The sequence below is a fragment of the Pundamilia nyererei genome, unplaced genomic scaffold (genome assembly GCF_000239375.1).
Source record: "Pundamilia nyererei isolate P.nyererei 1_Seehausen unplaced genomic scaffold, PunNye1.0 scaffold00039, whole genome shotgun sequence".
In the NCBI taxonomy this organism is placed as follows: Eukaryota; Metazoa; Chordata; class Actinopteri; order Cichliformes; family Cichlidae; genus Pundamilia; species Pundamilia nyererei.
Genome location: NW_005187440.1, coordinates 3996504 through 4010420, shown reverse-complemented (window position 1 = coordinate 4010420; position 13917 = coordinate 3996504). Strand labels below are relative to the sequence as shown.

Genomic DNA, 13917 nt, shown 5'->3' with positions numbered 1-13917 from the left:
ATTGCACTTTTTTGCAATTTATGTAATTACTATGCACTTAATGAATACATATTATTAAAATCTGGGCTATAATGGTTGTATTGATGTATAGCAACTTGAAATGCTCCCAAAAATGGCTCCACAGCATGTAAAAATATAATATAAGCTCTGGCGGACTTGGTTCTATGGTAGGTCTTAAAGGGTTAAGTTAAGTTTCTTCTAATTGGCTGGCCCTCACCAGTACAAAAAGATTTGAACAAAAATGCTCCTAGTTAGATCCATGTCCCTAAGGTGAATATTTTAAGGAAATGGTGACATCACATAGTAGTGACATTCAAGAGCAGACAAAACTGTCTTAAAATTTGTTTAGAGCAGTGTGAAGCCTGTTGAAGCCTGTTGAAGCCTTGTTCATATGCTCTGGCCGTGTTTAAAGTGAGGATCCACCATTTTCTTTCTTCAGCATCTTCCAGCAATGACTCTGCTGCAGCAGACTGCAGCGATGGCCAGTCAGGTTCTGATACCCCAGTGCGAGCGCCGGCCTCGGGTCCCTCATCAGCCCCAGACTCAAGTCCATCATGGGGCTCTGACAGGAACTCCACAGTGGCCTCCGGTTCTGGAGCTGCAGCAACCAGGCAGCCGACCAGCACCATCACCCCTGCTGTCACTCCCAGAGTCCCCGCAGTCAGCACAGGACCCTTGCCTCCTGGGTTGGTGCTCATTTTCTAATTCTTGCAGAAGAACTGAGAGAGGTTTTCTGTACAGTCATAAGTCATGAATGTGAAAGAATGGAAACGATTATCTAATCTCCAAAGCCATGCTAAGCAATAATAGTGCCCAAGCCAAACTACTAATTGCTAAAGCGGCTGACTGCGCTGTAGTATAAATAGACCAAGAAAAGGAAGCTTCATCCAGAGAAAAAATGCTTAACTACTGAAAAAATAAAGAAAAGGGGCTGTTGCTTAGCCGTAAATTAATGTTTTCTAAAACAGTACAGAAATACCTGAACAAGGCAAGGTCAGATGAGCATTCATATTCCATTCATCAATCTAATGACACGTTAGATGACGGAGCATGCTGAATATTGTAACGATAAAAAAATCAAACGAATATGCAAACATGAGTGATAAATGTGAGAGCAGTTTTTAGCATAGCAGAATCTTCTTACTGAAAAGACAAGGTGACATGCCACTTGTTTGTCTGTTGAGAGCAGATATGCCTAAACAGTGAATGACTTTATCTCACATTTTATATATTAAACATGGTTGTGACGATCGTGGTCTTTTTTTGGTCTGGCTTCATCCAGCCTGTAATTCTGTAAACATCCCTTACTGAGCTCTGTGCTCCTATGACATCATTGTGACCTTCACTGGCTGTTAGCTGTTTTTCTACTAGGATGACTCGTGTAGAAAATGCTAGAAATTATAAATCTGTACCTAATCTGCTAGAGTAGTGTCTTGCACCATTAAGAAAAGTGGCCTGAACTTTATCATTGTTCCTTTTTCTAGATGGGAGCAGAGAGTGGATCAGAACGGCAGGCTTTATTATGTTGATCACGTGGAGAAGAAAACAACGTGGGAACGGCCTGAACCACTGCCCCATGGGTAAACAAAAAAAACCCCTCTATCACTTAGATTTTTTCTTAGAAAGTCATCTCTAGTGTTATTGGACTGTTATAATAGTAGATACTGGTTATATTCTTGTTGTTCACTTCATCCAGTGATATATTTGTCATGTCCTTTAGCCTGGAAAAAGCGTATGGTTTTTCTGTCATTGAAGCATTTATTCCCCCCCCCACTTTACACCTTCAGCTGGGAGCGTCGTGTTGACCAAATGGGGCGGGTCTACTTTGTTGATCACATGACACGTACCACCACATGGCAACGCCCCACTGTGGAGTCAGTGCGCAATTATGAACAATGGCAGCACCAGCGAAGCCAGCTGCAGGGCGCCATGCAGCAATTCAACCAGAGATTTATATTTGGGGTGAGACATCCTCTTTATCATGTGATGCATTGTGTTGACTTGGATGGTAATAAGCTGGGATATAGTGACTATAGGTGTGTCTCATCTGTGAATTTACAGTCTTGTAATACAAATACTAAATGCAAAGAAAAGCGCCTGGACTTCTTTAAGTTGCTTGAAGATGTTTCACCTCTCATCCGAGAAGCTTCTTCAGTTCTAAGGTCAAACTGTGAGGAGTTCCAGATTTAAACCTAGTGGGATTATCCCCTGATGATCCTCTAATCGCCTGAGCCAAGGTGTGAAAATGGGTGTGGGTCCCAATCAGCCAGGGTTTCGGGTGAGCTCATTGTGAAACCTGGCCCCACCTTATCATGCGAATTCCTGGCCCAGGATCTACATCCTGGGCCAGGATCTACATCCTGGGCCAGGATCTACATCCTGGGCCAGGATCTACATCCTGGGCCATCTGACCTCAGGAATTTGACCTTAGAACTGAAGAAGCTTCTCGGATGAGAGGTGAAACGTCTTCAAGCAACTTAAAGAAGTCCAGGCGCTTTTCTTTGCAAGCTCCTTTGACTACAATGACCTGGATTACTGAGAACCTTCACAGACACAAATACTAAATGATTAGGAAATCGGATTTTGATTGAAGATCGATTGAAGGATGCAAGTTGAGAAAAAAAGCTAGATATCTTTCTTTTCTTGAAGCATTTTATACAAAATATATACATAAGTACTGTGCTGGATATAGCTTATAGTTTACTTTATGTTGCCATATTTCTGTGACATTGCTATTAATGGAAAAAGGTGGCTCACTGCTTTTGAGATGTTACTTTGGCCCTGTAGTTACAGGCCTCTTGCTCTAATACAGAATAGAATAGCCCTTTATTGTCATTGTACATGTACAACGAAATTGTGGGTGCTCCACACCACCTGTGTCAGAATAAAATACAAATAGTAGACAGCAGGAATAAGCGGGGTGTGGGGGGAAAACACAAAAAGATGCACAGTAGTTGGGATCGCTGTGCCACTGCATATGTCCTTACACGCCACTATCTTAAAAACATGCCAAGCTTGTTAAACACAAAGCTTGGCATATCTGTTATGTCATACATACAAGTGAAGACGCTTCATTAACGATCATCTTCTGCTGTGTAGGCCCAAGACCAGACCACAGCCACTCAAAATAAGGAGTATGATCCTCTTGGGCCTCTACCACAGGGATGGGGTAAGGTCATAATGACTTTCTAATTTAAATACAAAAGTTTCTGTCACTGTTAACTACAATTGTTGCTAAGAGACATCCACACAGGAAGCCATTTGCTTGTTGTGCAATGCTTTGTTGCTGATAGTGTTTTACCAGCGGACATTCAAGGTTCCAGTTGCTGAGATGAACTCTCACATATGTCAATCATTGTCCTACACTCTCATTGGAAGTGGCTTAAATCACATATTGTTCTCATATTTTCTGTCACATTTGGATTTTTCATTGTTTTAGCATTTGAACATCAGTTTTCAACATTTATTGTGACTGCCTTCTGGAACCTGTTGGATTATATTCGATGTCTACATTGGGGACTTTTTTTCTAGCAGTAGCCTGGTAGCTGCTGAGCTGCCAGCCCTGATATAAAGTGTTATATCATGATAGCCACAGCAGGATTTATTTTTATTATTTAATATAACCCCTTTAAATTAAGCTATCTTTATATTTGATTAAGGTAGAGATGTTTGTAGCATGAAAAAGACACTCGTCCCTAATTTCTCAATAATAATAATAAAGTTAAATAATTCAAAGGTAGCTATGCTTAATTGTGGCTTTTGCATTAATCTATTATAATGTAAAGTAAAGATGGAGTTAGGGTAGGGCAATATAATGTCTCACTTTGTGTGCTTGCAGAGAAGAGAACAGACTCCAATGGCAGAGTTTATTTTGTGCATCACCCTACACGGTCAACACAGTGGGAGGATCCAAGAACACAGGGGTTAGTGTGTGTTTGCATATTCCACTGTTTTTGTTATCAGATAAACATAAAACTTGTATATCTGTAGTGTGTTTTTTTTTCCATAACATTAAACAGGAAAAGGTCTAATGTCGTTTTTCAGTTTGCTGAATGAGAAGCCCCTTCCTGAAGGCTGGGAGATGCGCTTCACTGTAGACGGTATTCCTTATTTTGTCGACCACACCAGGAGAACCACCACCTACATCGACCCCCGCACTGGAAAATCCTCACTGTATGTTATTCCAATGCATTCTTTTCCATTCTCCCAAAATTTTAAGGCTTCAGAAAGATATAGAAGACACAGTCACATTGGCTAACTAAAAGATGTACATTCTTTTCAAAAATAGTTTTATTGCTAATTACTGCCATAATGATACTTTGTAACAGAAGCAACAAACACGTTTATATCTCAAACCATCTTGTGTTCTTCTAAACATAATCATCATTCTTTTAAAAGACATTCTGAGTATTTTGGAAACAAGGAAACATAAATAGTTTAATTTCACAGTTGATCTAGCATCTCACAAGGTAGCTTTGATATACCTGGTAGTTATGTTTCAGCTGATTTTCAGTCATATGTGTCACTGTCCTAAGAATCCCTCTCTAATTTTAGAAGTCGTGATGCATTAGCCTGATATGACTAATGGGTCACCTAGTCTCCTACAGCATTCTCAGTCCTGATAGTTACTGAGTTGAGGCTTGGGTCTGGTTTTTTCACTCAGGTGGAAAAACCAGTTTGGGTGGAAGGTGATGAGAATGTGGTTATGTAAACTAAGATGAACAGTGGCAAAATTCACATGTTTATAACCTTCTCATGTACGTTTTTGTAAGTGGATCGCTTTTTTAAAATATATTTTGCAAGGACATTTATGTGGGCGTTCATGGGAGTGGAAGCGAGTGTGAGATCGAAATATCTGAAAGTAATATTTAAGGTATTAACGGATTAAATGAAACTCTGGTTTTTCCTTCTTTTTTGTCACAGTGAAAATGGACCCCAGATCACCTATGTTCGAGACTTCAAAGCCAAAGTACAGTACTTCAGATTCTGGTGCCAGGTGGGTGTCACTACAGGAAAGGAGAGTTGTTGTCTTTAGAATAAAAATCTGCAGATTCCTGGCATTACACCATATCCACTGACACTATGTGGAAAATGGAGTATTCCATATCTTTCTAATGGATCTCTCAAATTGCATGATGAAACAAAGTAGAGATGAATTCCGTTTAGTCAGTCATAAATTTATTCACGGTGACTGATGACCTTAGGTTCATTTCAACTCAATTTGTTGTTATCAAGTCTGAACTCCCACAGTCTTCGATGGATAACAAAAAATCCCAAGTCATCATAAACAGGGGAGTGCACTGTTTTTGCTTTATTTAGTGTGCATGTGTAATATTTGTGTGCGTACCATGTTAAATAAAAAAAAAACGTAATCCTTTAAGGCGAACCAGTGAGTCTTCACTGCAAAATTAACTGTTGCTGGCATTTTTCTTTTCTCCAGCAACTGGCGATGCCTCAACACGTCAAGATCAACGTATCCAGAAAAACCCTGTTTGAGGACTCCTTCCAGCAGGTACAGCAACCACCTTGAGCCACACTGTTCATTGTATTTATTAATGCATAATAATGACAAAAGTGCAGGGCATAAAGTAAGCAGACTGTAAAATTCCTAATTATGATACTGGGGTATTTTGTTTTAGAATAATAGTGATTTCACAGGTGGTATATCAGTCTGTTGTCTTTGTTGTAGATAATGAGCTTAAATGCTCAAGATCTGCGAAGGAGGCTGTGGATCATCTTCCCTGGAGAAGAAGGGCTTGACTATGGCGGTGTTTCCAGGTTAGTTATGAGAAGTCTCAGAATTCATAGCATAGAACTATTATTGGGCTGCTGCTGTCATTTTTATTTATGTATTTGCTGGATTTCTCATCCCACACTCACTTCTGCCTTGTCTTCTCCTCACTCACAGGGAGTGGTTCTTCCTGCTGTCCCATGAGGTTTTGAACCCGATGTATTGCCTGTTTGAATATGCTGGTAAAGATAACTACTGTCTTCAGATCAACCCAGCCTCCTACATCAACCCTGACCACCTCAAGTATTTCAAGTTCATAGGACGCTTTATTGCCATGGTTAGTCACTTTCTCATATGCTGGTTTTAAAGCTGTAATGGCAAGTAAGATATTGTAAGAGTCACTGTAGCATTATTTATAACAGTAAGGTGTTTCTCTTTGGCTCTCAGCGAAGGCGGTCGCACTTTTCTCCTCTCCCTTATCTTCCCTGCTTAGCTCCTCATGTCCTTGTCTTGTCTCGTGGTTTTTTTTGGGGGTTTTTTTGTATTACTTTCCCTGGAACACACTCTCACAGTCTGTTTCTAAAACCTAAAGAGAATTATGGATTTGATCAACTGGTCTCTGAATGCTATTGACACCCTTTTCTCAACGAGAAGTCTGGGCTCGGGAGAGCCCGAGTGCCCTGGAGGGACTTTCCCTGCCGGATACACAATGGATGGGTGGCAGACATGGAGGATCGTGTGCCTGGCAGGACTGTCAATCGAGGACGCTGAAGATATCTACCTATTCGGAACCATGATAACAGGGTTCTTGCTGATCGGAGCTGGCTTGGCCCTGGCTTATCGGAGAATTAAGAAAGCGGAACTGGCTGTTCAAACCCCCCCAAGGCTGCCCGCTGGGATTGAAACGATGGGACGAGGTGCGGCTTCTCAGGTAGGGCTCACTGAATGCAGCATGGTTAAGAGCTTGGAGGCGCTAACGGCTGCAGTGAAGGCTCAGAATAACACCTCTGAGCGTATATTGGATTACATCAGGGAAGAATCCACTCGGAACAACACCTCTGGGCGGAAGCTGGATTACATCGCGGATCAGTTGGCTGCGGTCATGAGGTCTCAGAATCTGCTCTGTGAGCAAAAAACTGAAAAGACCACGGAATTGAAGGTAAATAACATCATGGAGAAACTCGCAGCTATCCAACGGGAGATTGAGAGACCGGTGTCGGAGTGTTAAAACAGCTTGAAATTCTCATGAGTTGTTTGTAAAAGAAAAATCACCATTATAATAATGCGGCTACCCCTTCGGCGCCAGCTGTGGGCTCAAGGCCGGAACCGAACAAAAACTCCCTGATAACGACTGTTGAGTCTGTTCCTTCCCATTCCATGCAAGGCCACCTGGGTTGGCTGGTAGACTGTTTTCTTAGCCTGGCAGGGCAAAGGACACTGTCTCAGCTGAACTATGGACACGCACACACATACACTTACACTGATAAGCACACACTTATCCCCCTCCCTTTCCAAACGCCTTCGATGCTTGTTTCCTGCGGGGGAACACGTCAGGTCTGTGTGACGCGCTGGGATGGTAGCGCTGTGCAGGGTGGCTGCTGTGTTCGCTTCGGATTACTCCTCACCCCCCACCCAATCCTGTGGCTTGTCATGTCCTTCACAATGTTGTGCTGTGGACATTTTTGTGCTTTTTGTGCAGAGGAGTTTTTTTGTTTCCTGTTCTCATGCTATCCTACCATGGAAGTACAGCATGAGTAGAGGTCTCTTTTTTTCCTCTTGTACTTTCCCCATTGTAGTGTACATTTCAGTGTTTTTTCTGTAACGCTACCAATCTCCGACTTGTATCCCCATGTAATGTCTGTGTTGTGTGTGTAAGGTCGGGGGGGGGGGTCCCATTTCACTGCAGGGCAACCTGCATGTGGCGAATAAAGCTTTGATTGATTGTGTGTAATAATGATGAACTTGCATTTCCCCCTCAGGCTCTTTTCCATGGCAAGTTCATCGACACTGGTTTCTCACTGCCATTTTACAAGCGCATCCTCAACAAGCCGCTGACCCTCCACGACCTGGAGTCCATTGATCCGGAGTTCTACAACTCCCTCATGTGGATCAAGTGAGTTCACAAAACTGCTGTGTGTGTAAAGCGGTTTGAGAGACGATGCATTCTTAATTATTCTCATTCTAAATGAACTTGTTGACATTTCTTATTACAAAGTTACTAATACATTAGATTGTTTATGTCTTTGTATTGGTGTGTATCACCCTATACATCTCAGGTTTTATTTATGAAGAGAAGAGTAACAGTGTGCTTAATGTGCTGCTCGTGTTTATTTGTGTGGAGAAATGACACATCACTGCACTTTGTTACACTAACTCATTAATGAAACAAGAACTGTCCCCCAAACGGCAGGGGCTGTAATAAAACTTTGATGTTTTATGATTTTTATTTTTTTTTATTACAACATGCTGACGTCAGCCTGCTGACAACGCGCTGATACCTGACCTTTGACCTGTGACCTTGAAGCACATACAGTCTAAAATGGTTTATTTTCTATCTTTTTCACCCACATGATTGGGGCAGAATTGGCTGAAATCTTTTGCTTTTATAAGCTGTAAAAACGTGAGATTTTTAAGATGTATTCATGCAGCGTGTGATTTCTTTTGCGAAACATTATGGGTCCATCTTGATGTTGTAGGGTCTCATATTGGGGGGGAGTAACCATATGTCCTTTCATATTGCACTGGTCAACTTGGGCGCTAAAAATGAAGGTCAACCCAGTTGCTCACATCCCCAGAGACCCTGTTATTGGGAAGTTTGAAGAAAAGAAATTGTGGGTAAAATAAAGCTTTTACTGCTTTTCACATTTTGTGGGGCCTTGACTTTGATCCGATAATTTTTTATTTTATTTTATTTTATTTTATTTTATTTTATTTATTTATTCATTTATTCATTTATTTATTTATTTATTTATTTATTACCAAATAAATGTCATGGGTTGAAAACTGTGGATGCTACACTGCTGACAAACAAAACAAATTAAGCCGATTACATATTTCCTGTCTTTGTGGGGACAGCCAATTGAAATGATGCCTCAAAACCCCCTCAAGATGAGTACTGAGCTCAGTCATTTGGGATTGCAAAGTCTAGTCCTATTAAGTAATCTAACCTACAAAGAACTGGAGAAAAAAAATCAGTGAAGTCTTATCTAAAAAGCTTGAGAAGAAAAGTGGCTAGACGTGAGTGTTTTTTGAGTACGTTTCACATCTCATCCGAGAAGCTTATTCAGTTCTGGAAGTTTTATATTAACTGGCTACAGATGACATAAATATTTTTTATGCCATCATTAATTGTCAACAGAACCCCAGCACAATGATCAAAACCTCCATTAACATCCTGCGGTTAGCCAAACATCTCATGTGATTTTTAGTCCTTTTTAGTCACATGAATAACTGTGACTAGTAACTCAAAACTGAATTTACATTTTTACAAAATAATTGATTCCATGTTCTTCAGTCACTTTTAATTACCTTCTAATGCTAATCTAATCTAATTCAAGCTTAACATTTCCTGGGGAAACCATGAAGAAAATGTTCTTAAAATTGGGCCTTGAGTAGCTCTAAATCCCCTTGGGCAACATTTTAGCTGGATGAGCGGAGAAAGAAATGTCGTCAGCAGCATTAATAGGTCACTGAAACGTGTTAGTCTTTAACCCTTGGTCAGGTTTTCAAATCATTCTTGGCTGCAGCAAATTTCCTGTGGTGTTAGACTCTCAGAGCTTTAAGTGTAGAATGTGTCATGATAACGGAATAACATGACACGGATGAAAACTTGTTGTAACAGTAATGCTGCAGGGACCTTGTTGCTCTTTAGGGATAACAACATTGAGGAGTGCGGGCTGGAGATGTTCTTCTCTGTTGACAAGGAGATCCTGGGGGAGATCTCCACCCATGAGCTGAAGCCAGGAGGAGGTGACATCCAAGTCACAGAAGAGAACAAGGAGGAGTACATCAGGTGGATTTCAGGGTTTTCCATTTAGTTGTTAATTCAGATCATTGTCTATTATTATTATTATTATTATTATTATTATGTCAATTCAATATAAGGCTCATATGACATGTTTATTAAGATAAGAGTTTTTTTAGGTTTTAAGGTTGGGCTTGTGTTTGCCTGTGCAGGCTGGTGGCAGAGTGGCGCCTGTCCAGAGGAGTAGAAGAGCAGACACAGGCTTTCTTTGAAGGCTTCAATGAGGTCCTCCCTCAGCAGTACCTGCAGTACTTTGATGCAAAAGAGTTGGAGGTATGCTTAAAGACAAATACTCAAGAATGGAGTGAGCGGTATACTTTTTGTCTTAATGAAAATGTATTCCGTCCCAGGTCATGCTGTGTGGTATGCAGGAGATTGACCTGGTAGACTGGCAAAGAAACACCATCTACAGACACTATGCTCGCAGCAGTAAACAGATCGTCTGGTTCTGGCAGGTCAGTGTGAAGCTGAAGGAGTGACTCATTAAACTGAAGTTTATAATAATATGATAATATGGTCTTTAATCTTTCTTTTTTTTTTGTTTGTTTTTTCTCCTGCAGCTGGTGAAGGAGATGGACAATGAGAAGAGGATGAGACTGCTGCAGTTCGTCACTGGTACCTGTCGCCTGCCAGTCGGAGGCTTCAATGACCTCATGGGTAAATATTGCAGGGATGACCATTTGAAGTGCCAAATGATTCTACATGCAGCATGACGCCAAAGGATAACCTACAAAGTTTTTTTGGTGGTTTATTTCAGTTGTATGTTTGTTCTCATGGTTAAGATTTAAGCCATTTGTAGCCTTTAGTGTGTTAGGTAGGAAACTGTCAAATTATTGCAATTTGTTTTGAAAGTTCACCTTTTCTGTAAGGATCAAACTTAACAGTGAGTTGTGCTTCACCTCGTAGGAAGCAACGGTGCTCAAAAGTTCTGCATTGAGAAGGTGGGAAAAGAAAACTGGCTTCCCAGAAGTCACACATGGTGAGTTCATACAGAGGACTAAAGAAACTACTGGGTGCGGATGGATGATAATGGGCATACACCCCACCTCATGTAAAAGAACAGAACTGTTTTGAGTTGCAGAAGTGTTATGGACAGTGTTGAAATAACTATGGAGACAGTACAGTTTTCCAATTGGGCCTGGATATTATGAAGGCAGATTTACAACCTACTTCAGAGTTGTTTCAACTGTCCTTAAACTTCTTTAGTTTTCATCCAAGCACACAGCTCCACACTGACATAGGCTCACTTCAGAATCAAGCTAGGTTTGTTGTGGTAGCACCAGAATCAGCTTTTCAAGCTAAAATACATTTTTTTAATGTTCATTTTCCAGCTTCAACAGACTGGATTTGCCACCCTACAAGAGCTACGAGCAGCTGAAAGAGAAGCTGATGTTTGCCATTGAGGAAACGGAAGGCTTTGGACAGGAGTAAAGAAAACCAGGAGGAGCTGGGTGCAGGAGTCTGGAGGAATGAAAAAACCCCACCGGTGTTCAAATCAGGGAGCCTCTTTAGAATAGGCAGGAGTTTTTGGGAGTTTGTGCTCATGCATGCACTCACATGTGTAGTACTTCTATGGGAGCATATGCTAGACTGTTGTCTGCATGTTGTTGGGTTTTGGGCACGGGCCCTGCACACTGCAGTCTCAGCAGGCCTCTGCACGCCCGACAGCTTGGAGAAATTTTTGTATCGTTTCAAACCAAAACACGGACGCTGCTCCCGTCTCTCAGAATGTGCACCGCTCTATGCCCGGTGAACTCGTCCTCTGTGACATCTGTTTAACAAGACTACAGGTTTTTTGTTTTGTGCTTTCGACTCATATGATCATGTCAGGTAAGAAGGAGGGGTTAAACTGAAAACATCTTGACCTGACGGAGCACAAGAAGTTCCAGGAGTAAAACCTTTAAAGAGATTGAGAGGGTCTGCTTTTTCTTCTAAAACTGACGTGAGAGTCACCAAAAATCATTTTTAAATTCTGTTGTTTTAGAATCGAACTCACACTTTGATCTGCATGTTAATTATAACAAGACCCTTTTTTTTTTTTTTCTCAAAAGTAGTGCTTCAAACTTTTACTAACAGACAATCCTGGTGCTTCAGAGAGATTTGGCCACATGCCTATTTTGCGTTCCTGCTTCTTTAGTATTTGATCTGGGAATCGATTCGATGATTGTGAAAAGTGTTGTAACCTCCATTGTCTTTAGTGGTGGGAAGAGTGGAAGAGAACTTAGAGGCCCTAGTTTTATAGGGCCAGAGTTTGCACGCTGTGATGTGTGATGGGGGACACTGTGGATTAGAGTATCCTGGGGGAGTCTTTTAAGTTATTCATCTTAGTATCAGCTTTAAAATGTTTTCCAGCTTTCTCCTTTTATTTCACGGGATAGTCTTGATTAAAAATTAAATAAATTAACATCCTGAGGAAATCCTTTTTAGTAATTAATGAATCGAGATTTGTTTTGATGCTATTTAAAGTTAAAAGTTTGAAAACAAGACACCAAAATCAAGTCAAACCAAATCAACTTTTAAATGATAATGGATATTTTGAATGCTCACTTAACAGCTTGAAAATAAGCAGTTTGTAGCTTTTTGTACACGTGTAGCATTTGAATTGGATCGAGCGCTTTGCCTTAGTTGAACTTTTACAAACCCTACAGCGAGAGACAAAATGAAAGAGACAAAGCGTTTTGGAATTGAAAAAGGTTGAATTCTGTCTTCCCTTTTCCACTTAGAGGAACATTTTACCTCTAAATGCTTTTAGCAGAGAAAGCAGTTTGTAATTCTATAGTTTGTGGATTTGGGTAATTCTAAGAAAAACAGAATTTTAAAACTGTGCGAGGCATTGTACTGCTTCAAGGAAAAAAAATAAGTCATGAATTCCTGGGAAGAAGAAGTCTGAGATTAAAGTGGTAAATTTATAAGAGGGGGAGGGGTGAGCCCGGACTTCAAATTCAGACTCGAGACGACACCACCTGCAGGTTCGTGCCTGCAGTGTATCACAGCTGACAATTATGGTCACAAAATGACCTTCTCATTATAAACATCTGCACTTTGAAGATACTCGCCCATGATTCAGGCCTGTTCAAATGAAAATAACATACAGACCGAGATGCTGTGATAGTTGTTATCACAGACCAGCACTCTGTAATGTGACCACTTCTTAACAAAACGTTTTTTTTTCTCCTAAAATAACCACTTTAATCTCAGACGGGATCTTGATTTTTATTTTTATTTTTTTTTAAATCCTGCATTATTTTTAATGTCATGATTTTAAGCTTTTTGTTTTGTTTTTTGTTTTTTTGTTTTTGTTTGAAAATGATAAGTCTTCCATAGCTTCGTATTCTTAAATTTTTTTTACCTTACCTAGAATGCATTACGAAAGTGAAAAGGTGTGTTTGTGTGTGAGAGAGATTCTTGCTTCACCTTCTAGGTTATGTATCATGGAACAGCTGACTTGGGCAGATTGTTGTATTAAAATGTGAATGCACAAAGAAACCTCCTGATGCTTTGCCAAGGTGGTATCCAGAGTTTTGTGTGTGTGTGTGTGTGTGTGCGCGCTGAGGTTGGTGTAGTTTGGCATCAATCATATGAAATTTAGAGCAGCAGGTAGTGTGGGTTCTCATTTTTAGAGCGCTCCTTTGAATGATTCAGGTTACACACTTGAAAGACTGTTGGGGTCACTGATGGGGGCATTGGATTCAGGCGGTGTTAGTCTAATAAAGCACGGCACTTTCTTTCCCAACACCCCCAGCGTGTGCGAGTTCCATTCTGCTTTGTCTGTACCCCTGGACTCACCGTTTCCACGTGCATGGTGAGATCATCTGTCATTAGCCTTCAGGTAGCCTTATTTCCACCCTCGGGCTTCAGGCATGCTTTGTTAGCAGCTTGAAGCCGGCAGAGATGATCCACCGCAGGTTGCTTTATGCTAAAGTGAATACTCTGGACTGCACCAGATTGAGCTTGGGGGGGGGGTGTCACGTGGCCTGTTTTTAAATAGTCAAGTGTGACCTCGGCTAGGACAACAACTACTGAGACAATGCTAGCATAAAAACTGATGAATGTATCAAGATGGAAAGTTGGTCTAGTTGCCTATTTACAGCTTTGCCTCAGATTGTTTTCCCTGATGCAGGATGACGTTTTGATCTTGTTCTGGGTCGATCGCATATTAAAA

The 13917-nt window shown here is 40.9% G+C and overlaps 1 protein-coding gene across 1 annotated transcript in view; it reads left to right on the top strand.

Annotated features, from left to right (window-relative positions):
• Positions 1–13013, top strand: part of itchb (itchy E3 ubiquitin protein ligase b) — a 22988-nt gene extending 9975 nt beyond the window's left edge. Inside the window, exons 8-24 of the mRNA XM_005730844.2 lie at positions 440–686; positions 1485–1580; positions 1788–1962; positions 3100–3169; positions 3839–3923; positions 4045–4173; positions 4924–4996; positions 5441–5512; positions 5690–5778; positions 5909–6068; positions 7711–7844; positions 9603–9743; positions 9908–10028; positions 10106–10210; positions 10316–10412; positions 10662–10734; positions 11087–13013. Coding sequence (XP_005730901.1) covers positions 440–686; positions 1485–1580; positions 1788–1962; positions 3100–3169; positions 3839–3923; positions 4045–4173; positions 4924–4996; positions 5441–5512; positions 5690–5778; positions 5909–6068; positions 7711–7844; positions 9603–9743; positions 9908–10028; positions 10106–10210; positions 10316–10412; positions 10662–10734; positions 11087–11186 — 1967 coding nt within the window. The 3' untranslated portion in view covers positions 11187–13013. The remainder of the gene's footprint in view (positions 1–439; positions 687–1484; positions 1581–1787; positions 1963–3099; positions 3170–3838; positions 3924–4044; positions 4174–4923; positions 4997–5440; positions 5513–5689; positions 5779–5908; positions 6069–7710; positions 7845–9602; positions 9744–9907; positions 10029–10105; positions 10211–10315; positions 10413–10661; positions 10735–11086) is intronic.
• The last annotated feature ends 904 nt before the right edge of the window (positions 13014–13917 follow it).